The 26,733-nt window shown below is 37.3% G+C and overlaps 2 protein-coding genes across 6 annotated transcripts in view; both read right to left on the reverse strand.

Moving 5' to 3' along the window:
* The window catches only part of Rabgap1l (RAB GTPase activating protein 1 like), a 626,983-nt gene that overhangs the window by 367,379 nt on the left and 232,871 nt on the right, over positions 1-26,733 (reverse strand). The window contains exon 1 of one of the 5 annotated variants that reach the window (XM_060364544.1): positions 12,578-12,717. The exons of the other annotated variants lie outside the window; for them this stretch is intronic. The gene's annotated coding sequence lies outside the window, so the exon portion shown is untranslated. Of the gene's footprint in view, positions 1-12,577; positions 12,718-26,733 lie in introns of those variants that run through there. 5 annotated transcript variants of the gene reach the window in all.
* Gpr52 (G protein-coupled receptor 52) lies at positions 6,163-12,845 on the reverse strand. Its single transcript, XM_060364552.1, has 2 exons — positions 12,716-12,845; positions 6,163-11,521 (listed from the first exon to the last, which is right to left on the reverse strand). Exon 2 carries the CDS (start codon positions 11,301-11,303, stop codon positions 10,191-10,193), a length of 1,113 nt encoding a protein of 370 aa, XP_060220535.1. The 5' UTR covers positions 11,304-11,521; positions 12,716-12,845; the 3' UTR covers positions 6,163-10,190.

Raw genomic sequence — 26,733 nt, forward strand, 5'->3', positions numbered from 1 at the left:
AACCCTTAGCCAGGCTAACTAAAAGGCAGAGAGACACCACCCAAATCAACAAAATCAGAAATGAAAAGGGGGATATAACTACAGACACTGAGGAAATCCAAACAATCATTAGGACTTACTTCAAAAGTCTATATGCCACAAAATTTGAAAATCTAAATGAAATGGACAATTTTCTTGATCGATTTGACTTACCAAAGCTGAACCAGGACCAGGTAAATCAACTAAATAGACCTATATCCCCCAAAGAAATAGAAGCGGTCATCAAAAGTCTCCCATCCAAAAAAAGCCCAGGACCAGATGGCTTCAGCGCAGAATTCTACCAGACCTTCAAAGAAGAGCTAACACCAATTCTCTTCAAACTATTCCACAAAATAGAAACAGAAGGAATATTACCAAATTCATTCTATGAAGCCACAGTCACCTTGGTACTGAAACCTCACAAAGACTCAACAAAGAAAGAGAATTTCCGGCCAATCTCCCTTATGAACATTGATGCAAAAATACTTAATAAAATACTTGCAAACCGAATCCAAGAACACATCAAAGATATTATCCACTATGACCAAGTAGGCTTCATCCCAGGTATGCAGGGGTGGTTCAATATACGGAAATCCATCAATGTGATCCACCATATTAACAAACTGAAAGAAAAAAACCACATGATAATCTCCCTAGATGCTGAAAAAGCCTTTGACAAAATCCAACATCCATTCATGTTCAAAGTATTGGAGAGATCAGGGATACAAGGCACATATCTAAACATAGTAAAGGCGATATACAGCAAGCCTATAGCCAACATCAAACTGAACGGAGAGAAACTTAAAGCAATCCCACTGAAATCAGGGACAAGACAAGGCTGCCCACTCTCTCCATATCTCTTCAACATAGTGTTGGAAGTCCTTGCTAGAGCAATAAGACAGTTGAAGGAGATCAAGGGGATACAAATTGGAAAGGAAGAAGTCAAATTATCACTATTTGCAGATGATATGATAGTATACGTGAGTGACCCCAAAAACTCTACCAGGGAACTCCTACAGCTGATAAACACCTTCAGCAAAGTGGCAGGATACAAAATTAACTCAAAAAAATCAGTAGCCCTCCTGTATACAAAAGACAAAAGGGCTGAGAAAGAAATTAAGGAAACAACACCCTTCACAATAGCCACAAATGACATAAGGTACCTCGGAGTAACCCTAACCAAGGAAGTCAAAGACTTGTATGAAAAAAATTTCAAATCTCTGAAGAAAGAATTAGAAGAAGATATGAGAAGATGGAAAGATCTCCCATGCTCATGGCTTGGTAGGATTAACATAGTAAAAATGGCCATCTTACCAAAAGCAATCTACAGATTCAATGCAATGCCCATCAAATTACCAACACAATTCTTTACAGACCTGGAAAGGAAAATTCTCAATTTCATATGGAATAACAAGAAACCCAGAATTGCTAAAACAATCCTCTACAATAAAAGATCTTCTGGAGGTATCTCCATCCCTGATCTTAAGTTGTACTATAGAGCAACAGTTTTAAAAACTGCATGGTACTGGCATAGAAACAGAATGGTGGATCAATGGAACCGAACAGAGGACCCAGAAATAAACCCACACACTTATGGACACCTGATCTTTGACAAAGACGCCAAAACCATACAATGGAAAAAAGATAGCATCTTCAACAAATGGTGCTGGTCTAACTGGATGTCTACATGTAGAAAAATGAAAATAGATCCATACTTGTCACCCTGCACAAAACTGAAATCCAAGTGGATCAAAGACCTCAACATAAAACCAGACACATTAAATCGGCTTGAAAAAAAAGTGGGAAATACCCTAGAACTCATTGGTACAGGGGGAAACTTCCTGAACAGAACACCAACAGCACAGGCTCTAAGAGCAACAACCAATAAATGGGACCTCATGAAACTGAAAAGCTTCTGTAAAGCAAAGGACACCGTCATCAAAACAAAGCGACCACCTACAGATTGGGAAAGAATCTTCACCAACCCTTTATCTGACAGAGGACTCATATCCAGTATATATAAAGAACTAAAGAAGCTGAAAAGCAGCAAGCCAAGTAATCCACTTAAAAAATGGGGAACAGAGCTAAACAGAGAATTCTCTGTAGAGGAATACCGAATGGCCGAGAAGCACTTAAAGAAATGCTCAACCTCATTAGCCATTAGGGAAATGCAAATCAAAACAACCCTGAGATTTCACCTTACACCCATGAGAATGGCCAAGATCAAAAACTCAAGTGACAACACATGCTGGAGAGGTTGTGGAGAAAGGGGAACCCTTCTCCACTGCTGGTGGGAATGTAAACTTGTACAACCACTCTGGAAATCAATCTGGCGCTTTCTCAGACAACTAGGAATAGCGCTTCCTCAAGATCCAGCCATACCACTACTGGGCATATATCCAAAAGAGGCTCAAGTACACAAAAAGGACATTTGCTCAACCATGTTTGTAGCAGCTTTATTTGTAATAGCCAGAAGCTGGAAACAACCCAGATGCCCCTCAATTGAAGAATGGATGCAGAAATTGTGGTACATCTACACAATGGAATATTACTCAGCAATGAAAAATAAGGAAATCATGAAATTTGCAGGTAAATGGTGGGATCTGGAAAGGATCATCCTGAGTGAGTTGTCTCAGAAGCAAAAAGACACACATGGTATATACTCACTCATATAGACATACAACATAGGACAAACCCACTAAAACCTGTGCATCTAAAGAAACTAAGCAAGAGAGAGGACCCTAACTAAAACGTCCAATCCCCATCCAGAAAGGCAAAGAGGATGGACATCAGAAGAAGAAGAAAACAGGAAACAACCTAGGAACCTACCACAGAGGGCCTCTGAAAGCCTCTGCCCTTCAGACTATCAAAGCAGATGCTGAGCCTGATGGGCAACTGTTGGGCAGAGTGAACGGAATTTTAGGTAAGAACTGGGAAATAGTAAGAGCTGGAGAGGACAGGGTCTCCACAAGGAGAGCAACAGAACAAGAAAATTTGAACATAGGGAACTTCCCAGAGACTCATACTCCAACCAAGGACTATTCATGGAGATAACCTAGAACCCCTGCACAGATGTAGCCCAGGGCAGTTCAGAATCCAATTGGGTTACATAGTAATGTGAAGAGGGACTGCCTCTGACATACTCTGATTGGCCTGCTCTTTGATCACCTCCCTCTGGGGGGGGGGGGAGCAGCCTTACCAGGCCACAGTAGAGGACAATACAGCCACTTTTGATGTGAACTGACAGACTAAGATCAGAAAGGAGAGGAGAACCTCCCCTATTAGTGGACTTGGGGAGTGGCATGCAAGCAGAGGGAGGAGGGAGGGTGGGATTGGGATGGGAGGAGGGAGGGGCTTATGGGGGGATGCAGAATGAATAAAGTGTAATTGATGAAAAATTTAAGAAAAAAGGGAAAAAAAATAATTTAAGAACCTTAAATGACTTTCAAAATTGGAGGAAAACATGGAGTTAGTCAATTGGCATGGAGCATGTCTCGCCCCTGGGGGCAATGGTCTCCTGAACCTACTCAGACCTCGGACACCACCACTGCTAGTTCTAGAACTGATGCAGGATGTTCCAACGAGGGGTTAAGGCTTCTCATAATATTTCCTATAAGCCCACACCTGTTTGTCTATATCCCCCATTTTTATTCATTATTAGCCAGATAGAGCCAAGTAATTGTGGTAATGATACTTGCTTTTTTGCCCAATGCTGGAATGCTAGTAAAGTTAGGTATGCCCTGGTTACTCGCATGCCTCACTGGGTGCCTATGCCCATTGATGCCCCTCACGCTATGACTCTCTTCAGACAGAAAAGGGATCTTGGAACTACAGCCACCATTGTTACTACCATCTCATTGACGGCTGTTGGAGCTACCACCAGGGCATTAGCCATGAGTCATACTGGGCAGAAGGCTCAGACCCTGAATAATCATTTAGCCAATGTAGCTCATGCCTTAGTTGTACATAAAGGAATTAATGCTCAACTAAAAGGAAGCTAGATGGTGTTCAATCAGATTTGACCTCTTGCAGGAGCAAATTGATACCCTATGTCAAATCGCTCAACCTGGCTGTCAATGAAAGTATGCGGGACTTTGTGTCACTAGCATACAACATGAGAATTTCTCCTGCGCTGCAAATCTGTCTAAACAATTGTTGAGCTATATTTTAGGTAATTGGACTGGAGAATTCGATACTACGATGGAGCAGCTGAGAGTGGCCATTGTCACAGTAAATTCTACCGGAGTGGACGCAGGACTAGCCACAGGATTATCACCATGGATTGCTGCAGCCATGAATCATCTGAAGGAATGGGCGGGCATGGGAGTGTTAACAGGCCTTCTGGTGTTGGTCTCCTTGGTTTGCCTGTGGTATATATGCAAGATTAGAGTCTCACAACAGTGTGATGCAGCCATGATCATTCAGGCCTTTACAGCCATTGAAGCAGGACATTCTCCCCAAGCATGGTTGGATACCATAAAAAGCTAAAATGATACGCTCAGGATGCGAGGCTAAGCACTGCACTCAGGGTCAGCCGCTTTGGACCCAGAGAAGAGCATGTCTGATTGCATGCGGGTTGATGCCCCAGGTCCCGCCTCTGAGAAAAAGGTATCGGACGGGTCTGATGCTCTTTGGGTGGATGACACCTAAATGAACATCTGTACAAAGTCCCAATTTATTTCTAATATCAGAGATCAGACCTCTACTCTTGCCTGATGCGTCTAAAACAAAAAGGGGGAACTGTAGAGAGCTGCGGAATGCTGTGCCTTAAAGATGGAGCTGGTTTCTGCCTTCCACCTTCCCGATGGTGAGTGCTCTCTGTCACGAACAACTCCACATTTGGCTAAGGCTGAGGATCTGGCTTGCTTCTATGTATGTGGACCTATCTGCATTGCCCCCGTGGCACGCCTGGGTTGGCTACCCAGAGGCTATTTAAGCTGTGGGCTGGCTTTCCCCGGGGTCCGAGGATTGTTCAATGTTCCTGAATAAACTGCATTGAAAAAAAAAAAAAAATATCTTCATAGACGATATTAACATATTATTAATTACTTGTAACATTAACAACTGTTTCAAGAAATATCAAAATCAATACTAACTACAGGTATGTGCATACGTGTGTGTTTTCAGAGAACAGTTTTTAGGAATCAATTCTCTCCTGCTATGTTTGTCCATGGAATTTAATTCAAGTCATTAGGTTTGGTGGCAACACATTTACTTATAAAACCATCTGGCTAGCCTCTGAAAATATATATTCAATATCTAGGGTTCTTCTTAGTGAAACACAATTTTTCTTTCTTTGGTCATAAAACAATTCCTCATTATAAAAAAAAAACCCAACAGAATTCTAGCAATGAACAAAATTAATATTTTAATATTTAGAATTAATATTTTAATATTTGTAACATATTTTAATATTTATTACCATTTCTAATATTTAAAATAAAGTTGTTCACATTTAAAATTATGAAGCAAACTAGCACTGGATAAAACACTCATTTTGAAAGATATTGAAAAGGAATCTATTCTTCTGTTATAATTATATTGTTTTCCTCTGTACTTATTTTTCTTAATCATGAAGTTGCTGCTTTTTGACATTTTAATTTAATGTGCATGGCTGTTATGCCAACATGTATTTCTGTGCATTACTGCATGCAATGCCCATAGAATCCAGAAGAGGGCAATGGATCCTCTGGAACTGGAGTATGCACGCATTCACTACCACTCTGGTTTATGAGGTCCTATGGATTTGAATTCAGGGCTCTGTGCATGCTAGGCAAACATTCTACCAGCTGAACTACATCCTAGCTCTAAAATAGGTTTACCCAAAGAAGAAAAAACCCCACAGAAAAAGACGCGGAACTGCACAGCACTGGTGAAATAGTGTATGCCACTGTGCCCAGCAACAGTGTTACCTGAATGTAGGTGATACTTTGCTCAGAATGTCACATTGTCAGATTTCCCCATATCTTGTTCTTTTTTTATCTCTTTATTACATGGTTGCATCTTTCTCACATATAATGATTAGAGAATGGGGAGGATCTGAGAAAATTCCTTTAAGCCAACATACTCATTTTTAAACTCATATAAGTTATGGTATCTAAAGAATAAACCAGCCTACTAGTAATTGAAAAATATGTGACCAAATACTTCAAACTCCACTTTAATAAATGACAGAAATCATATTGCAAAGAAAAATAATAAGACAATTCCTACTTAGTATTGCAACATTGTTGAAACAAGAATGTTTAAAACATTGTTTAATACACAAAAATAAGAAAATAATCTTTGACTCATACCTGACTGCCTTAACAATTGCTTGTGGGATGTCTTTAATCACAAATAACTATTTCTGGGAAATATGTCTTCAGATGTAGTGGACATTTACGTAATTAAAAACATCTAAGTTTAATCCAAAATCTGGGTTTTAAACACCTGTAAGCAGGAAAATGCAATTTTAGAAAAGTCTAAAATTCTAAAGGGATTAATTCTGTTTCAGTTGGAATTATTTTATTTGTGAATCTGTGGCAATAAATATGATAGCAGAAAGTTAATCAAACAGCAGCTCAAACATTCTGAATACTGTCTATGTAAAGAATCCATGTGCTGAGGATACAGTCTCCAAGGTCCATTTAGTCCTCACATTTTGTAACAGAAGGAACCAGTCTCTGATTTTGTCAATGAGAAAACTGAAGTCTTAAAACATTCAGTATCAATCCAAAACCACAGACCTAGAATTTCAAGGACAGGTTTCATACATTATTGAGGTCCAAAGCCCTACTACACTATGTAGCCTTAGAACCAAGTATCCCTGGTAATAGAATGCAATATAATTTGTGACTCTCACTTACAACCAAACCAGATATAAATACTATGAAATATAATACCATGATAGGAAACATATATTATGCTACCCAATCTTTAAAGATTAAAAGAACAGTCTCAAATTGTCACCTTATTACATAAACACATATTAAAACATACCAAAGGGAAGTAAACTGCCCAGAGTCCAGAATATTCCTCACTTAGTCTCTTTCACTCTAGGACAAAAATTTTTAATAATATTTTTGTAATTCTTTTAAATTTTTTACAACATATTTTAATAATATTCATACTCCCATTCCTCCCCAAATTCTCCCACAGCCTTATATTAACATATAAATGTAGCTCTCACACCTCATCAGATGGAAACAACTAGTCAAACACAGAGGACAAGTTCCTGTGGGTTGCCTCCAACTGATCCATTAGCAACACAATCTATTCAAGAAAGACTCAGGGGACATTATCTCAGGAGAGAAAACAAAAAGACTCTTAAGAGCCAGAGGGCCGGGATGTGTCTGCTGCAAGACTTCTTTATTAAAAGAAAGAAAGTCTTTATTTTTCACTTTTTCCCTTCAAAAGATGCTTTCTTTTTTTCTTCAGGAAAAGTTCAAAGAGCTTTGAAAAAGCTATTCAAGGAAAATCTACCACAAATGATCAAAAATCAAGGAGAAAGCATGCCCCAGAGTTTTGAGTTTGATTACAAAATTTGCTGGTAAGGTTGGGCTTAAAAAAAAGAAGTGCACAAGATCAAAGGAAATGATACTCCATGGGGGGAGGTGAGGAAAAAAAAAAAGAAAACATAAATGATGCCTAGAATTTTTGAAGGACATGCACAATACATAGGTCTGGAGGTTTGTCTAAACATCAGTGAAGACTTGTTCAGCTAAGGCCAGGTGTAGACAACTGTGAAATACACTGGCTTTGACACTAGGCCAGAGAAGTGTGCAACAAGGCTCTTTAATCAGTTGAGTGATATGAAGTGAATCACTTTTCCTCAGCTCTAGACTGGAAATAATAACTGTAATATGAGCAAGGGCTGTAGAGAGAATTAATGTTATCCTACACATAAAACTTGACTTTAAATCTGGTACAAAACCATTTGATATTATGAGGAAAATTCAGGAGAGGGACTAGCTCCAGAATCTTTGTCCAGACTTCTAAAATCCCATAAACACTTATTTTTTATTACGTATATATGTGTGTATGTATATATGTTATACAGACAAGTGTAGGTGCCTGCTGAGGCCTGAAGGGGATATCAGACCTGCCAGAGCTAAAGTTACAGATGGTTGTAAGCCCCGTGGGATACTGGAAATGGAACTCATGTCTCCTCAAGAGTGGTAAGTGCTCTTAATCATTGAGTCATCTTTCCAGCTCTTCTAAATTGTTATGTTAAACAAATAAAAATGGATTTCTGAATAATATGCATAATATTGGAGAATTTATTTATCATATTTGAAGAGATGGAAATAAAATGGCACACTTCAATTCTTCTACAATATCACTGGCAAACAGGAAACAAGAGTCCATACAAACTTCAGCTATGAAGTATATAACAATTTGATTCTGATTCCCAGACATGTAATTCTTGTTCCTGATGTTTCAGTAATCAGTTACAAAGTTGGGTTTTCATATATAGAATACTATTTTATTCTTTATTTAAACCTTTCTTACACATTTAAAAAATATACAGGGGTTCAGAACAACCTCAATAAAATGATAACACTCCTTTAACAGACTTCTGAAATAAAAACACCAGTGTGCAGACACGGTTGGCTTCTAAGTCAGAGTCCTAGGCACGCTTCATTAAATGTTTCTCGTAAAGCACAAAAGTCTAAAGTGCTGAGAAGAAAAATCCTCAGCAATGTGATAGAAATTTTCAAGCCTCTTCCAGTCAAGAACATAGGGTAAGAATGTAAGCTGTTTTGCTCACATCCGCTTTATTATGGCTGACCCTAAACCCCCAACTTATAGTTACTGTCAAGTAACACACTAAAAAATAAGTTCATCTCTGCATTTAAAAACTAACCATTATAAAACAAAGTACCGACATATCTAAACTGCTTTTTATAGGTATACTACAATCCCAGCAGCACTAAGAATGCAGCTTCATCTAATATATCTAAATAACAGCTACACAAAAGTATCTTCCTTTTAAAATAAGTCCATATATATGTTTGCCAATGTTGACAACTTCAACAATATTGATATATATATATATATATTGTGCTAAGAAAACATTAGGCACAAATCACGTAATATAATTTATATTTTTGTAAAAAATATAAAATATTCAAATACATACCACACAAATGAATAGTGGACATGAAAGTAAATTGCTTCAGACCTAACATACAATTTCAGTGGTTAGCTTTTTCTAAAGGACATTCTGAGTAGCACAAAGAATGACACATCATTACTGGTAAGTATTCTGCATTAGGATTACTGTGGGCTTTACAGAGAGAAAAAAAAAAGCTTTACTATAGCAAAAGGGACTTTAGGCACGTTAACAAACTTCAAAGAAAGCAGGTAAAAATGTTTTAAAAATCCACTGAAGTATTGAACACAACCTCCTAGCTACTAGATTGCTTTGTTCGAAAGAATAGCTTGTTTAACATCTTGACTGCCTTATATAGAGAATTCTTTCATCAGCTAAGACACTTCTAGAATGTATTCCACAGCATTCAGATGGAGAAAAATTGAAAAAGCAATAGCAGGTGTTGAAAAAAGGGAGGAGAAACTAAACGACCTTTTATATAGAATCAGAAAAACATTGCTCCTTTCTGTTTGTAGTAGAAATTCTGTGCTATGGAGAAGATGACAAGAACATAAATATAAGGGCTGTATGACAAACAGTAAAATGTAACACTGCGCATCCTCCCTAAGGACAACACAAGTGGTGCAGATTGACATATTTCAATGCTCTGATGGAAAGGCTATACTTGGCCACATACATGTACAGCACTTTTCATAAAGAGCAGTTTAGCAATTAATAGTTCACACAAGTACAAAGAGTAAGAACATGAGATAAAACTAAATAAAAAACAGACACACAGGCAGAAAGGACATAGAAAGAGAAATGCCATGGGGCTTGCTCATGTTTTGTAGATTTTAAGTACCTCTTCTATCATCAGTGATGAGGATTGAACACTAAACATACATTCACAAGCTACAATTCTCTTAAGAGATTATTCCTCATAGATCTTTTCCTTTTGTTTTCTTCCCCCTTGCACAAAAGGAAATAAAAGAGATCTTTAATCTCGTTCTTCACTTCATGGTCAACTATTACATAAATATTTCTCTGGGGCAAATTTCCAAATGAATCAAGAATACAATCCAAAAACACTGTCACGTTACATTTGATTTACGGTGCGGTTCTCTTCAAATGGAGCAGGGATTTGCCGTCCCCTGGGTCTGGGATCTTGTGCTTCCTGGCCCTTCGCACACATACAGGATGTGCACATTGTCTGGGAGAGCCTTCGGAGGCCAAGGCGGAAAACACTGTTGGAGAGGCTGTAGATTACACAGTTACAAAAGCTATTGCTTATAGCCAGCCAGGTGGTTAGGAAGGACAGGGTTGGATTGTCCAAGACACGAGAACTTTCTAGAAGAAAGTAAATAATATACGGAAGCCATAGCATGTAAAACACGCTGGTTATCCTAAATAAAACCATGGCGTAGCGACGATCAGGGCTGTGTCCTGCCTCCTTAGAGGCATCTACCTCGTGGCTAGGGAATCGGGCCCTCCGGTCATTTATCTCTTTGGTGTGCTGCCGGCAAATTTTGAAAATGTGGAAGTAAGTGAAGCAGACAACCAAGGCAGCAGGAGCATAAAGTAAACAAACAATGAAGCATGTAAAATAGGCACTGGTGAGCCAAGACGTGGCACACCATTCAAAAATGTCACCGTGGTAACCAGGTTTGCCCCAGCCAAAAAAGGAAGGCAAGAAAATTAGGCAAGAATAAATCCAAATCATAACAATGCAAATTCTCAGGCGACAAGGGGTGACCAGTTGATTGTAGGAAAGAGGCTTGGTTATTGCAAGATAGCGATCCACACTGATGCAAGCAAGACATGCCATAGAAACGCTTTTTAGAACTGAGATAATATATCCAAACACCTGGCAAGTCAATGACTCGTGGACACCTGTAGAGTAATGGAGAAGGGACAGAGTAGGAACCAAGCAGGTAACTCCAACGAAGAGGTCAGCATATGCCATTGTCTGTATGAAGTAGCTGGTAGTATAATGGTGTAACAGTGGAGCACAATGAAAGACAAAGATGACTGTTAAATTCCCAGCGATGATTAGGAATGTCAGCAAGACAATGACAACTGTCTCAAAGATGCAGACATCCTCCATACTGTAGTGACCAAATCCAAGTGGGCAGGAGTGATGCTCGGACACATTCACAATGCTACTGCTCATGTTCAGGATCCTCCATTCAGTCCACCTGGATTCATTCATGGCTTGGAATTAAGGGAATTTGCAGCTTTGGCTCCAACAAGCAGGTGCCTGTGCCAGCATCTGTTAAACACTGCAAATCAGTGTCTCAAAACCTGCTTCAGTAGAAAGTGCCAGTGCCTGAATTACAGCTGAGCATCCTCAGTGTGCTCAGGTCTCTTCATCAGCCTTAGTTCACCAGTGACACATCTCAGCTTTGGGGGAGAAAGGAGGAGGGTGAGCTAGAAAGGTGAAAAGAGGTCTCTGGTTAGCTCCCTCCGGTGCTTTCAAGCAACTTTTGCAGATACAGGCACTTCTAAAGAAAATGGATTTATTAGCTAGTACTATGAAAAATTAAATCTGTAAAAAAAAAATCAATTGTCAGGGAAAGAAGTGTTTCTCTTAAGAGAGAGTTTCTTAGAGATCAACTAGAAAGAAAAATAAAAGAAACAGTCTTAAATTGTCTGAGGTCTCCTGCTTCAACTGTGATGAAGTGTGATGAAAAATGCAGATTTTACAATTTAAATAATTAAGATCTTAGTTTTAGACAGAAAAACCAAGAAAAGGTTCATGTGAAAAGAGTGTCCTTGGCCTCAGAAGTTCAAATCTGATGCTGATGGGAAACTTTAGGACCCATCTCTCATTATTTAAAAGACAAGAACAATAACTCTGTCAAGTCTATTTCCAAAAGACTCATTTGAATGGGCACACTGAGGTACACTGGGGGTAAAAATCAGGCTCCAGACTGCTATACAATGCTTATGAGAATAAAAGGTAACTTCCAGTGGGAAAGATACTACACAAAGAATTAGTGTAACAACACCTAAAACTAAGAATTTGTATAAACTTCTGCAATCCTAATTCTGCATTCATTCTTTAAATATTTATATGAAAACAGCTTTAGACAACCTCACTTGCTGGTGCTGCTAACAGCACTGCAATTTATATCGCTTTTACTTCAAAATAAAATCTTTGGTATTAACTTTCAGCATCTATAACTGAAAACTTTCATTATTTGATAATAATTCTTTATAAGAAAGCATAATAAAATATACAGCTTGAGGTAATCCCTCACATTTGCAACAATGCCCAAATCTCAGAAATACAGGTGAACTGTAGTGCATAATGGAAACGTCCCTGTAAACTGAGAACATTTCATTAGAGATGCTGCTGTTATCTGTTACTTAAGTCTTTCTAGTAGGCTTCATATTCCAATTTGTTAGACCTTCCTTACTTCCACTACATGATTAACACATTAAATCATTACTTCAACTACATATTTGAAAGTGGAAAATTACCTTGTTTATTATATTTGCAGTTCTTAGCAGCCATATGTAAAGGAAATGCCTCTTCTATTTCTGTATTCTATTTTAAGCAAAAGCACAATTAAAGTAGGGCCATCAGGCGGTCAGGGAAATAGTCCTGCTTTAAAATACCTCAAAAGATCAAGATGGCTTTAAATCCTGGACTTTAACATGCTGCGATTCAGGCAGAATCCATCCAAAAGGCTTCCAAGGTCATTCTGGCACCAGGTTAACATTTGCCAAAGTCTTTTTCCCAAGTACAAGCAAATCAATGAGTCTCCTGTCACTCTTTATTGTCATAGCTTTTGAAGAAATAGCATGCACTAGAAATGAGAACATTTCCTTCAGGAACAATGTAGCAGCTTAATAGAAAGCATTCTTCTCAAAGTTATTTTCTCGTGCAGCAACATATCATTCAGGGAAGTCCTTTTATGCCAGCCACAGGATATTCCTCCTTGGACATGCTGAGTTTCACTCATCAGAAAATAGTTCTCTTGTTACAGGAATAAGGTGATGCTTCTCCTGTATTCACTCTGACCAGCTGCGAGGCTGAGCTGCCTGATTCACAAGTCCGATTTACTGTGATGCAGTTACCAGGATGCTGCCGAGAGAGTCTTTACAGTTTCTCACTCTCGCTGCTTCCACCTGAGCCAGAGTCTGCTCCTCCTCCTCATCCCGAGCTGATGCAGAAGAACTCACCATCAGAAAGGTGACTTGGTTCTCCTGCCCGAATCAACAGCACAGCCAATGGCTACTACAGCTGAAACTGTCACTAGGTAACAGTTGCCAGGCACATGCAGGCTTATAGACTTACTCTCTGAGCTCCGATCAAGATTGACAAAAGAAGACAATGAAACTGACCAATCCTTACAATATGTAAATGGCTTTTAAGGACCTCTGGAAGCATTCCTCTTACAGCATTTGCAGAAATTTCTTATGAATAAAATGAGGAAAACAAAACTGGCATATACTTTAAACCTTGTAGAGAAACTATCACAAGGTACCATCACACTAAAAAGTCAGCAGTAAATCTAATACTTTTTGGTCTAAAAAAAACTTATAAATTATTAAAAATAATTTAAAACTTGAACTAAACTTATATAACTACTATTTTCCCTATAAAACAGTCATATTTTGACTAGAAATTAAAAGCCATTAATCATTTCTCCAATACTTGCCACACCCACATGAATGTGCCGAGTTCAGCACACTGACCTGAACAACAAAACATCAAGACTGGACCATGACAGTGAAACCTGTCCGAAGAAATACCTGGGACAAATATGATCTCAGAAGATAGGAGGCATCAGAAAAACCAGAAACACTCAGTTCTTGTTTATCCTACTACCAAACGGCACTGCCAAAGAGCTAAAGAAATCAGTCCAATAGTGCTTGAGTTACATATATCTAAGATTTATATACTACATGCACTCACTCATTTTAAACCTATTTCTCATGGTTCGATACATTTAAAAAATAACAGAACAAATTTCACAATTGTTAGGGGATTAAAACAAATCAGGGAAAAAAATAAAAAAGGAAGGCATTACTTGTTGCAAAAATGTCCTATATGCCAAAAATTTTGGTATGGGCTTTTATTCTTTTTCCTTCATAAAATTCTTAAATATCAAGCCTGAGAGGAACAGCCTTGTTAGGCCACAGAGGAGGACATTGCAGCCAGTCCTGAAGATACCTGATAAGCTAGGATCAGATGGAAGGGGAGGAGGTCCTCCCCTAGCAGTGGACTTGGAAAGGGACAGGGAGGAGATGCGGGAGGGATGGGATTGGGAGGGAAAAAGGGAGGGGGCTACGGCTGGGATACAAAGTAAATAACCTGTGATTAATATTAAAAATTAAGTGCTATTAATCACTATTGCTACAAGTTACCAAATTTAAATCATTTAAAAATAAATACATTTTAAAACAGTTACAAATTATTACTGAAATTATAGAAATGGTGAGCAAATGCACACATATAAAAACCTACTTTATTTAGAGGAATTCAAGCACTAGATTGCTTCAGTTCCACATATTTCCAAAATGTAACACTAGCAGGTATTTTAATTTAGAAGTACTATATGCAATCCATAGTTGCATGGGCTTCCAGGATATAAGGTCACAGTGGGAAACAGAATTTAGGAAGCAGTGCTTTTTACCCAGTAAGCCTCTATCTTCCTTCCACTAACTTAAAAAAAAAAGTGTCAAAAGTTCCAATAAGACATATTTTCCTGTATATTAACTGACTCTTCTAGCTCCTGGCTTTCTTTGTATCAGCTTTCTGGTGTGTTAATTACAGGAAATAATTTACAACGTGGAGCTTCAATAACAAGAAAGCAGTAACATGTACTCACATAGTTCAACACATATGCCATTCTTTCTTTTCAAGAATCATTCCTCTCATTTTAGAAGTCTGGAGTCACTGCTACTCTCTTTGTCAGCATTAGCAACTACTTCCCTCTCCTTTCAACTGATGAATGCTAACCAGGAAAACTTTCAGAAATGTCTTTTGTTAGATTTACTTTATAATGACTTCCTAAAAGCCCAAACTAACTTATTATAAAAAACACCAGAAGCATGAGGTTTTGTAATTTAGACCAGAGTGTATCTTATATATTATTTTATATATGCTATTAGTTCATTATTAAAAATGCAAACAATGTCCTAGACAGCAAAGTAAGTGTGGTAGTTTGAATGAGAATAGTCTCCATAGGATCTACATTTGAATACTTGAACCATAGTTGGTTCGACTGTTTGGGAATGATTAGGAAGAGCGTGTCACTTAGGCTAGACTTCAATGTTTTAAAGGTCCAACCCACTCCCAGGTAGCTCTCTCTGTCTCGTACTTGCAGATCAAGATGTGAGCTCTCAGCAACTGATTCATTACTCTGTCTGCCTACCTACTATCATGCTCCCTACCATGTCGGTCATAGGCTGAACCACTAAAACTGTAAGTCCTCCCAAAACCCCTTTTTCTGTAAGTTTCCTTGGTCACATGTCTTATCACAGCAAGAGAAATGTAACAGTAAGGGCAAGACACAGATGCTAATGCCAAGTAGGATAAATAACAGACTTCAAAAGAACTATATGAGCAGTATATTAACCTTACAAAGCACTGGAGAAAGTAATATAAATGTCTTCTCTTAACATATTTTAAAAGGAACCAAAAGATGTGTGCATTCAGACTTCAGTTCCTCAACTACCCCATTTCTCTGTCTCTACTGTCATAACCTTAGGAAAGCCAGTAAGGTTTTGTATTTAGATGCCTGCAGTAGCTTCCATTCTGGTCTGAGTTGATCACATCTCTTCAGTCTATTATGCAAATAAATGAGTTTCTTTTCCAAAATTCCAATCAAACCGTGTCATTTCCTTCCTTAAAATAGTTGAGTTTTATTCTGCATAAAAGAACCTATAAAGTCTGGTCTCCACTTAACTGTCTAATCTCCTTTTCCTTCTGGGTTACCCAGGTTAGAGAAACTCTGCACACCTCACCACTGTAAGCCCCAGGCTCACATAAACTCACCATGCTGTCTACTGTCTCAGAGTACTTACACCAGCTGCTCCATGTACTACCATTTTCTCTCATTCAATTCAGTTACAATCTTCCCACCTTACTTCAAGAACCTCTTCCTCTGGGAAACCTTCTGAGTTCCCACAGAGTACCAGACCAGATTATATACTTACTATCTTTTGTAATGATTTATTTCATTATTTTTCTTCTTGATCAAGCTGATACTTCACAGGGGAGCAAATATTTGCTTTGTTCAGCATTATAGCTAAAGTACTGATATTATACCACTGGGCACAGAAAAGGAGTTTAACAAACGTTTAAAATAATATTTATATGACATATGGGAACAACTAGTACAATGTATGAGGACAGAAAAAAATACAGTTTCTATAAGGCTAAAATAAACAAAACCCCTTACAATCCCTTGTATAACAAAGACTTCCAGGAAGAAATCAGAAAATATGATCAAAGTGCAACGGAGAAAAGTTGATCTCTTCATATATTCATATATTAAAGAATTATTAGTGATTTATAACTTCACTTAAATCCACTTTTATATGAACAGTTAAAATGCTTTAAAAACTTGATTTTTAGCAAACAATAATGATTAATTACTTATTTTTAGAATGCCAACTGCTACTAAATGCAATTCTAATTACTTTGCAATATACGATTAAACATAATACTAAGGCAACTTGAGCTAAGTGCTAGAAAGCAAATGCTCTGAAATGATACATGTAACAATCTACTACTAAGTAGGCTCTGAAAGGCATAGCACAAGTTTATTTTCTTACTTTTGCTTTATTGTGAATAAAAAATTAAATACTGAATTAATAAGAAGTAACCAACAAAAATTTACTTATGGACACCATAGAGAAAACCTTCTCAACCTGATAAAGACATAATTGGGAAATATAGATCTAGTAGAATATTTCACAATGAAATATTAACAATTCTGCCTTTAGAATGGAAACAAACAAGATTGTGGGTCCTTGTTACTTCCATACACCTTGTACTGCAAGTCTCACTCAATATAATAAAATGAAAAGCCATTCAAGAAAAGCATAACTATGTACGTGAGAAATATTTACATAACTACTCTTACTCCATTAAAACATACAGAAATGAGAATAGTATAACGTCTCTACTCTGAAAATTACAGACTATCACAACATAAAGTTAAAGGTTTAAAGAAATGAAGGGTATCCCATCACTATGGTTTTGAAGACTTATCATAAAAACCAGGTTCTCACTAGTTTATCTACTGGATACTCATATTAAATTTATGGAGGTGTTTCTGTAAAACTAACTACTATATATATAACCTATATGTAAACACAAAAAAATTAGAATAACTATTATAAGAATCTTCTAAAAGAAAATAAAAACAAAATTAGAAGACTGACAAAACCTGGTTCCAAGACCTACTGCGTGTCCACAGTACTAGAGACTGTCCTAATAAGCAGAGTCAAACAGACCTGTGGAACAGTAACCGCTGTAAAGAGTAAGCTCACAGTTACCCGTCAACTGGATTTCATTAAGAACAAGCCTGGGCTTAAGGCGATTTTTCAGTAAACAGCACTATAAAAATATGGACACCCACTGGGAAATTGAACTAAGGTTGCCTCATACAACACATAAAAATTTACTTGTAAGGAATGATGTATCTAAACATAAAGTTTGGAAATACCAACAGATAGTTTCCAAAAGAAAACACACTAGAGGAAAAATATCTTCATGATACAGAAGTAAAGTTTCCAAGATAATAAAATAATAGGCTAAATTTTAATTAAATAATACTCCAAAATTCTTATCAAAATGAATCACTTAAAAAAAATCAGCAAGCCAAAAGACTGAAAGAGGTTACTGGCAAAAGACATACCTAACAGAGAAATTTTTATGCAAACTGCTGCTACAATAACAGACATAACAAAGACATGCAATTTGCAGGCAATTGCTTTACACTAGAAAATATCATCCAGAGTGAGGTAACCCAAGCCTAGAAAGACACGCAAGATATGTACTCATTTATAAGTGGATATTAGACCTTAAGTACAGCATAACCACGCTACAATCCACAGACCCAAAGAAGCCAAGGAGGGCCCAAAGGAAAATGTCTGAATCTCACTCAGAACAGGGAATAAAACAGACATCTGAAGTAGATGGAGAGAGGGAATTGGATGGGGAGGGTAACAGGAGTGGGGATCAGGTGTGCAGAATGCAGGTACAGAATGAGGGAAGAAAAGGACCACAGAAATCAGTAGGCGGGGGGGGGGGGGGGCATCTCTGGGACATGGGAAGCGCCTGAGAGTCTATGGAAGTGACCAGAGCTGAGACTCCGAGCAGTGGGTGGAGGGTTAAGAAGCCTGAATTCACCACCTCCAGTGGTGACTCGAACTAGAAGGAGGGGGAACACCAACCTACTCATAAAACCTTCAACCCAAAATGTGTCTTGTCTACAAGAGTGTACAGGTAAATATGAAGGAGAGAATAAGGGGATGTCAAACCAATGACTGGCCCAATTTGAGCCCCATCACATGGGAGACAACAAACCCCTATGACACTCTGCTATGCTTTCAACAGGAGCCTAGCATAACTATCTTCTGAGAGACTTCATCCAGCAACTGATGGAAACAGACCCATAGCCAAACTATAGGCCTAGCTCAGGGAGTTCTGTGAAAGACTGGGAAGAAAAATTAGGGCGCCAGATGGATCAAGGACATGAGAAAAATAGCTACAGAGTAAACTAACCTGGGCCCATTGGGGCTCACAGAGGCTGAACCACCAACCAAAGAGCATGCTTGGACTGTGCCTAGAACCCCTACACAAATGTAGCAGATGTGCAGCTTGGTCAATATGTGGGTCCCTAACAATGGAAGTAGGGACTGTCTCTGACTCCATTGCCTGCCACTGGATCCCTTTCTCCTAGCTGGTTGCCTTTTCAGGCTCCCTTAGGAGAGGACGAACTGCTGTGACTTGAGGTGCCAAGGTGGGATGATATACCTTGGGGGCCTCCCTTTCTCTGAGAAGGAGGAAGAGGACATGAGGTTGGAACTGGGAGGAAAGGAAGGAAGGGGCTAGGATCAGACTATAAAGTGTTTAAATAAGAAAATAAAAATTAACCAGCCAGGTTAATTAAAAAGAAAGAAAATCAAGACAGGTTAATTAAAAAGAAAGAAATTAAAAAGAAAGAAAATCAAGACTGAAAGAAGTTACTAGCAAAACACACACCCAATGAAGGAATTTTTAGGAAAACCGCTACTACAATAATAGACTGACACCCTAAGTTAATAAAAATACAAACAATCACATAATAACAACAGAAATTGAGAGTACAATCATGGTTATCAGTAACTGGCAACAGTAGTGGGGGGAGATGGGTACTAAGTGATTACTCAAGAGAGGAACTAAGTTTCGATGTGCTATTATTGCCCAGCAAAGTGGGTACAGACTATTGACATGTACTTTGCAATCTAATTTTTTAATTATAAAAAATCATTTGGAATGCATGCACCACCAAGAAAAGCCAGCTCTGATAGATAGATAGATAGATAGATAGATAGATAGATAGATAGATAGATAGATAGGCAGACAGACAGATAGACAGGTTGGTTAAGACTACAACATAATAAATATACACGACTCAAAACATCACATCAGTATATACATTTTTTAGAGACTGAGAGTGAAAGGTGCTTAGCATCAAGTCATTAGTTAAATGCAAAACTCAAATAATAATAAGGTACCAATGTACTTACTACAGTGGCTAAAATTAACAGACTGACAATAAAATTTTGGTAAGATTGTAAAACAACTGAAATTTTTACAAACTGGTGAGTGTAGTATAAAATAGCCTAAATTCAAAAACTATGACAAGGATTTTAGATATCCCTATGGTATTAAACAAATCTATATATACTACAGCCTACCAGGTCAATCCAAAAGATATGTAAACACACACACACACACACACACACACACACACACACATACACACATACACAAATGTTCCTGGTAGTATGTACAAAACTAAAGAGTCCACTTTGGAAACAACATATATATCCATAAATAGGTATACACATAAAGAAACTGTGATGTGTACCTACTATAGCCTGCTGCTTAGAGCAACAACAAGAAATTTAAAAAAGCATAAACAACACAAGATGAACCTAAACACTACAGAAAAAAAGTCATGCCTCAAAGAGCACACTTTACACAAAGTTCTAAAGCATATAAAAATGAATTTTTGCTGAACTATAACAGAGCAATGGCTGGCTCAATAGTGTGCTTACGTGCACACATATGAACACATGTATGTAAGCGTATGCTTGCATGGCATGCACACAAATTCAAGAACTGACTGAATTCAAGACTGACTATAAAAGAACTTTCAGTAAGGATGGAAACATTATTTATGTAAAAATGTATGGATCATATATACATACATACATGGCAAAAATGATGAAATAATACATTTACATTTTGTGTAATTAACAAGGATAATCATGATCCTGCGCTTTCACTTGGCTACAGAGAGTGCTCATTTAATATTTGCCTGACAGAGTACGATCATCACTGTTAACATCTATCAGAATACTGTATCCCTACACAACCATACCTTTGCAACTGTGGTGTATGTTAGAGATAGCAGGGGCAACAGGGGACATAAAGACAGAGTGTTTAATTCTACAAGTGACCCAGTACTAAAAACTATACACAGCTCCCATCATTCTGGCTTTCTATGCATAACACAGAACAGTATCTTCTGCTTTCTTTTAATTTCTGATTTGCAGTTTCTTAAAGGTGTAATACCTGAAACAAAGCTTAGGATAACTTCTCTCAAAGGCTACAAAAAAGTCCTCCACTAGCAGAAGGCGTCAGAGTTTAATCAGAGAGTGCCAGTTATTTCTGCATAAGTGAAACGGCACCATGTTTAGTATGACTAAAACATTAGAAGTGCATTTCAAAATGACATAAGAAGAAAAATGCCAAGCTGTCTTAAATCTCATATCAAAGAATTTTCCTTATTTTATGGAATACTCCATCTGGAAATTAAATTATTTAATACAAATTTTCAATGAAATCTCAACAAAATTAATATTAGTTCACAGAAGAACATGAAATGGTCATTTCCCTTCAAATTTTGTACAGTAAATTCATAGTGGAAAAGTTTAACCATAAGACATCACTTGAAAAAAGTCTATAAATTGTATGGAAACAGAAGTGTGAACATCACATCTTAAATACCATGTTAACATTAAAGAAATGTTAATTTAAACTCATTTTTAATTAAAAGAAAGTTTTCCATTATAAAAGAAAAATTGCTATTTTTTGAGATACCTTATTGTTATGGCAACTGATGCACTAAAAATATTAAAGAAATATCAAAGTTGTTATAGCAACTAGAATTTTAAAGAACCATGAAGTGTAGAATAATCAAACTTTAACTTGGCTTGAAATGCAACATCTATGACTCAGGTTTGAAAAAGAAAAGCTGAAATATTCATGTTCTTGTCTTTGTGAGTTTTTTATGAAATTCAATTAAAAAAATCTTCAGATACGAGTTGAAGTGCCATTTCTACATTACTTAAATCAGTAATACTATACATGTATCCATAAATGTGCCTTTAACACTTTGACACACTACCAAGCCCCATGAAGAGCAGGGGAGTGTCATGGAGTCAAGGTCCAATAACTAAATACAATTGTTTGTATGAAATCCAAGTTTTCTGGTCTTCTAACTTGGTTCTTACCCAGACTCCTCAACATGCTGTTGTAGAATACACTAAAGGTTAAAAATACCTACTTATTGCAAAGCTGTGCCCAGATTCATCTAATTAGAGGTCTACTAGATTAGAAAATTACTGAAGGTCTATCAAATACTAGGCACTCATTGTTCAATGTTCTGGCATCCTGTTTGCCTCGCAAAGGGAACATTCCTAAGAGTTTCATAAGCACTGGTAAGGCATTTGAAGGATTTAAACTGGAAAGTAACAGGAGTCTGTGCTTTCCTAGAGATGGCCATACTAGTAAATAAAAACAGATTTACATATTTCTATTACAAACTCAGAAGGATTTAGTTTCATTTGTTCCCTCCGAATCAAATAACCAATACTTATAAACAAATGTAGTACACATGTTATTACCATAGCACATTTCCTTAGCACTCTGGAACCAATGCCAGCTCACCATAAGCACACTTCTAGCAACATCACCCCACACCCTTCTGCTTTGTTTATAACCTTTAACCTTTCAGAGTTTGGGTTGTTGGTTTGTTTCTTTTGGATGTCCCCTATCCAAATACCTGGTTTGTCTTACGCGATGATAGTAAAGGATAAGTGAGAAATACATACAGAAGTTTTTCCTCATACCTAGTCAGTGAAGGCTGCAGCACTTGGGGATATTCTCCTGTTCCACATGCCATAATATTAGTAATTTCGTAAAATGGTAATTCCTTCAAACATACAAATTCACTCTCCTCACCTACCTTACCCAGTAATTAACAGAACTAACCATGACCACTACCATTATTGAGTCTAATACAATCCTACTATCTTAATACAATAATATAACTATATACAGTCCTTCAGAGCAATGATTTCAAAACTTTGCAGTATTCTCTGTTAAGTTAAAGTATATTTTATTTATTCTTTTGAGAGTTTCATTCATTTATACAATGTATTTTGATCATATCCATTCTCCTCTTCCAACTCCTACCCAACACATTCCAATTTCAACTTCATGTAGTCTTCTTTTAATTAATTATTTTTATGTATATGAGTGTGTGAGAATGTATGCATGTGTGAGTGTGAGTTAGTAGGGAGGTAGGTAGTAGTTTATATGTACCACATACATCCAAGAGCCTGCAGAGGCCAGAAGAAGACATTGAATCCTATGAAGCCAGATACAGTGGTTATGAGTTGTCATATGGGTGAGGGTCCCCTGGAAGAGCAGTAAAATATCTTAACCATTGAACAAACTCTTTAGCAACCTTCTCCTCTTTTATTTCTTAATAACCCACTGAGTCAAAGCAGTTCTTCTTTATTTAATAATTTTTATTTTTTATATTAATCACAGGTTATTTACTTTGTATCCCAGCCGTAGCCCCCTCCTTCATTCCCTCCCAATCCCACCCTCCCTCCTTCATCTCCTCCCTGCCCCTCTGTAAGTTCACTGATGGGGTGGTCCTCCTCCCCTTTCATCTGACCCTAGCTTATTAGGTCTCATCAGGACTGGCTGCAATGTCCATCTCTGTGGCCCAGCAAGGCTACTCCTCCCTCGGGTTGGGGGAGAAGTCAAAGAGCCAGCCACTGAGTTCATGTCATAGATAGTCCCTGTTCCCCTTAATAGGAAAACCCCCTTGGATACTGAGCCACCATGGGCTTCTTCTGAGCAGGGGTTCTAGGTTATATCTATGCATGGTCCTTAGTTGGAGAGTCAGTTTCAGAAAAGACCCTGTGCCCAGATATATCTGGTCCTTGTGGAGCTCCTCTCCTCTCCAGGTCATACTAACTCCACCTTCTTTCATATGATTCCCTGCACTCTGCCCAAGGTTTGGTTATGAGTCTCAGTATCTGCTTTAATACACTGCTAGCTAGAGTCTTTCAGAGACCCTCTGCGGTAGACTTCTGTCCTGTTTCTCGTCTTCTGTCAGAACTCACATGGGTATGGGGCCATCCACTGCAACATGAGAAACATACCAGCAGCCATTTCTCAAAAAAACAAATGATTGTCCTCCAGCAGTCTCCAAATACCAACAGATCAACTACACGTGGAGCCACCTGAGACCCTACACAGCACTGCTATGATTTGATTTTTTGCAGAACCTTGAGCAGGTAACCGTCACTGCTGTGAATTCCTGAATGAAATGACCTGTCATTTTCTGAAGATAAGAATTTATTCTTCATCCAGCTTTCCTTACATTTTTTCTCCTCCCTCTTCTGCAGCATTTCTTAAACCTTGGGTTGGTAACGCATATTAATAGGGCTTAATTTAGGGCGAAGTTACACATTCTCAGCACATTGACCAGCTATAAGTCTCCGCATTAATTACTGTCTACCTTTGTAGTATTGTTAGTCCTTGCTTATTAGCATTATGCAACAAAGTATACCTCTCCTAACTTTTATAAAGAATTAAGAACATTCAAAATTACCAGAAATAATCTAATCTAATTTTATTATAATTGTATTAACTGTTTAAATTATTTCTCAAAATAAAAGTGAATTATTCAATAATTAATTTCATCATTATTTTTAACTATATTCATTCATATTACTGTAGTGCTTGAGAGATTAATGTTGTAACTTGTTAAGATTTGTTTTACAAAAAAATAAAATAAAATAGAATAAAATAAAATATTTTGTTTTACTTGTCAGTGCCATATATAAACTGCCTTTTTATATGCAGATACTAAATTTTTGTAGTATTTCTCAAACTGGAGCAGAACTCTTCTTTGTTAAGTATTACGGTAAGTTGTTTATTTTCTACAGTTATCTAGGATCTTTACTAGAAGTAAGTTCTGGTAGTCTAGCTGCTCTCTCATAACAAACAATTTTTGTTATGCAATAGTGATATCAACATTTGTTGAAATATTTACTATTATGTTTAAACCCAAGAGTTCTTCATTTGAAAACAGAAACTGTATAAATATATATATATATACAATATCTAACATACTATAAAAATATAAACACTGAGGTTATACTGTCCACCACCATTCTATATGCCAAGTTTTTGGAGCAGGCTGAAAAGTATGTTGGGAAACTGGGCCATCTGAAGACACTCAGCCTCATATACATGCTAAGGCAAACACAAACAAGCAAACAAATAAACTACCCATAAATAGTAGCTATAAGAATCATGTTCCTCGGGACTGTTTCTAACATGAACTCAATGGTTAGCTCTTTGACCTCCCCATCCCCCATGGGAGAAGCAGCCTAGCTAGGCCACAGAGGAGGACATTGCAGCCAGTCCTGGTGAGACCAGATAAGCTAGGAACAAATAGAAGGGGAGGAGGACCTCCCCTATCAGTGGACTTAGAGAGGGGCAAGGAGGAGATGAGGGAGGATGGGGTTGGGAGGGAATGAGGAAGGGGGCTACAGCTGGGATACAAAGTAAGTAAACTTTAATTAACATAAAAAAATTTAATTAAAAAAAGAAATCATGTTCCTCACTTTAGTTTCTGGAAGCTATTTAAAACATGAAATGGTAAATAAATATTTTCAATTTTATAATTTAGTCTATTAGCTTCACTGTGGTCACCAGAGTTAAAAGTATGGAATTTATATTTTATTTCTGCTTTGATACATTTACTAAAATAGTCAACAATGGTATTATTATTATTCAAAGTTGGAAACCTTGTTACATATAAAAATAGTTCTGATAATAATGATGAAGTACTCCAGCAATCGATACAAGTCAAAGGTGAAAGAACCACTAAAGAGTACAATGTAACCAAAGAAACAAATTTTGAATCTATCATATCCCATTAAGCTTCTTAAAATATCCAATTATATCATTATGAAAAGATAGAAAATAATTATAAGGAAAAACATAGCTTAAAAATCACAAGATATTTCTTTAAACACACTTTCTCATATCATCTCACTAAAGGTATGTTTTTTTCTGTTTTGTTTTGTTTTGTTTTAAAGGAAGTGGTGCTAAGAGATTAAAATGGTGTCTTGACTGCACTGGAAGAAACAATGCTAATCAGGCTGGCCTCCACTTTGTTGCAACCCTGCTTCTGCTTCTGCTGGGATTACGGTCATGTGCCACCATGCTTCGTTGAAACGAATATCTACACTGGTAACTCTTAAACTCTTCCTCAAACTCTTCATCTCTTCTGTCCAGGCCACAATCACATCTCCCAGATCTAGACAGTTGCCTCATTTATCTTTTTATTACTATGGAACTCAACAAATAGTACCACACAAATACTTTGTATTCAAAGAACAAGGCTTTTACTGTTCCAGCACATTTCTGAAAAAAGAGCTCATATTCCTTTACTGACTTTATAAACATGTGTTTGGTTTACTCATGTTCATATTTAACATATGACAAAATGAAACAATAAACAAACACTTCTGACCATATAAAACCAGACATATAAGTACCAGGCATAAAATAACTAATTAGGTAACTAAATGAATCAACCAAAAAATCTAACTAAGCATAGTTAATGATCTTTTTTCATTAATCTAAGAGTTTCTGATGTCTTTTAAGTGGTATCTTCAATGGCAAGCACTGTACCTAGCACATAATAGAGGATAGTAATATTTGATAAAAGGTTGAAGTTAACAGAATTTGTTTTCCTTTCTGGTTAATTAACACACATACACACACACACACACACACACACACACACGCAAAGATTTTACAAAGCATGAGCCTAAATAAGTATCAGAAGCAACAGTGGCTTAAATTTACCATGAATTTAAGCTTTTTCAAAAAAGCTAAATAGTTTTCCACCATTCTTGAGTTATGTTATGAAGGAACAAGAAACTGACAGATCAACTGTAATGACCTACATCTGCCAGTACAAGGTTCTTTCTTTCTCACCAGGCACTTTCAAAGCTAAGTGGCTAAAGTGATTAGGTAGCCAAGAGAACAACTCAGAACATTGAACCTTTGACAGAAATCACTT

This window comes from Meriones unguiculatus, chromosome 11, assembly GCF_030254825.1.
Source record: "Meriones unguiculatus strain TT.TT164.6M chromosome 11, Bangor_MerUng_6.1, whole genome shotgun sequence".
Taxonomy (NCBI): domain Eukaryota; kingdom Metazoa; phylum Chordata; class Mammalia; order Rodentia; family Muridae; genus Meriones; species Meriones unguiculatus.

Coding starts and splice junctions, on each gene's coding strand:
- Gpr52 (XM_060364552.1), bottom strand. CDS start 11,303: ATGAATGAATCCAGGTGGACTGAATGGAGGATCCTGAACATGAGCAGT.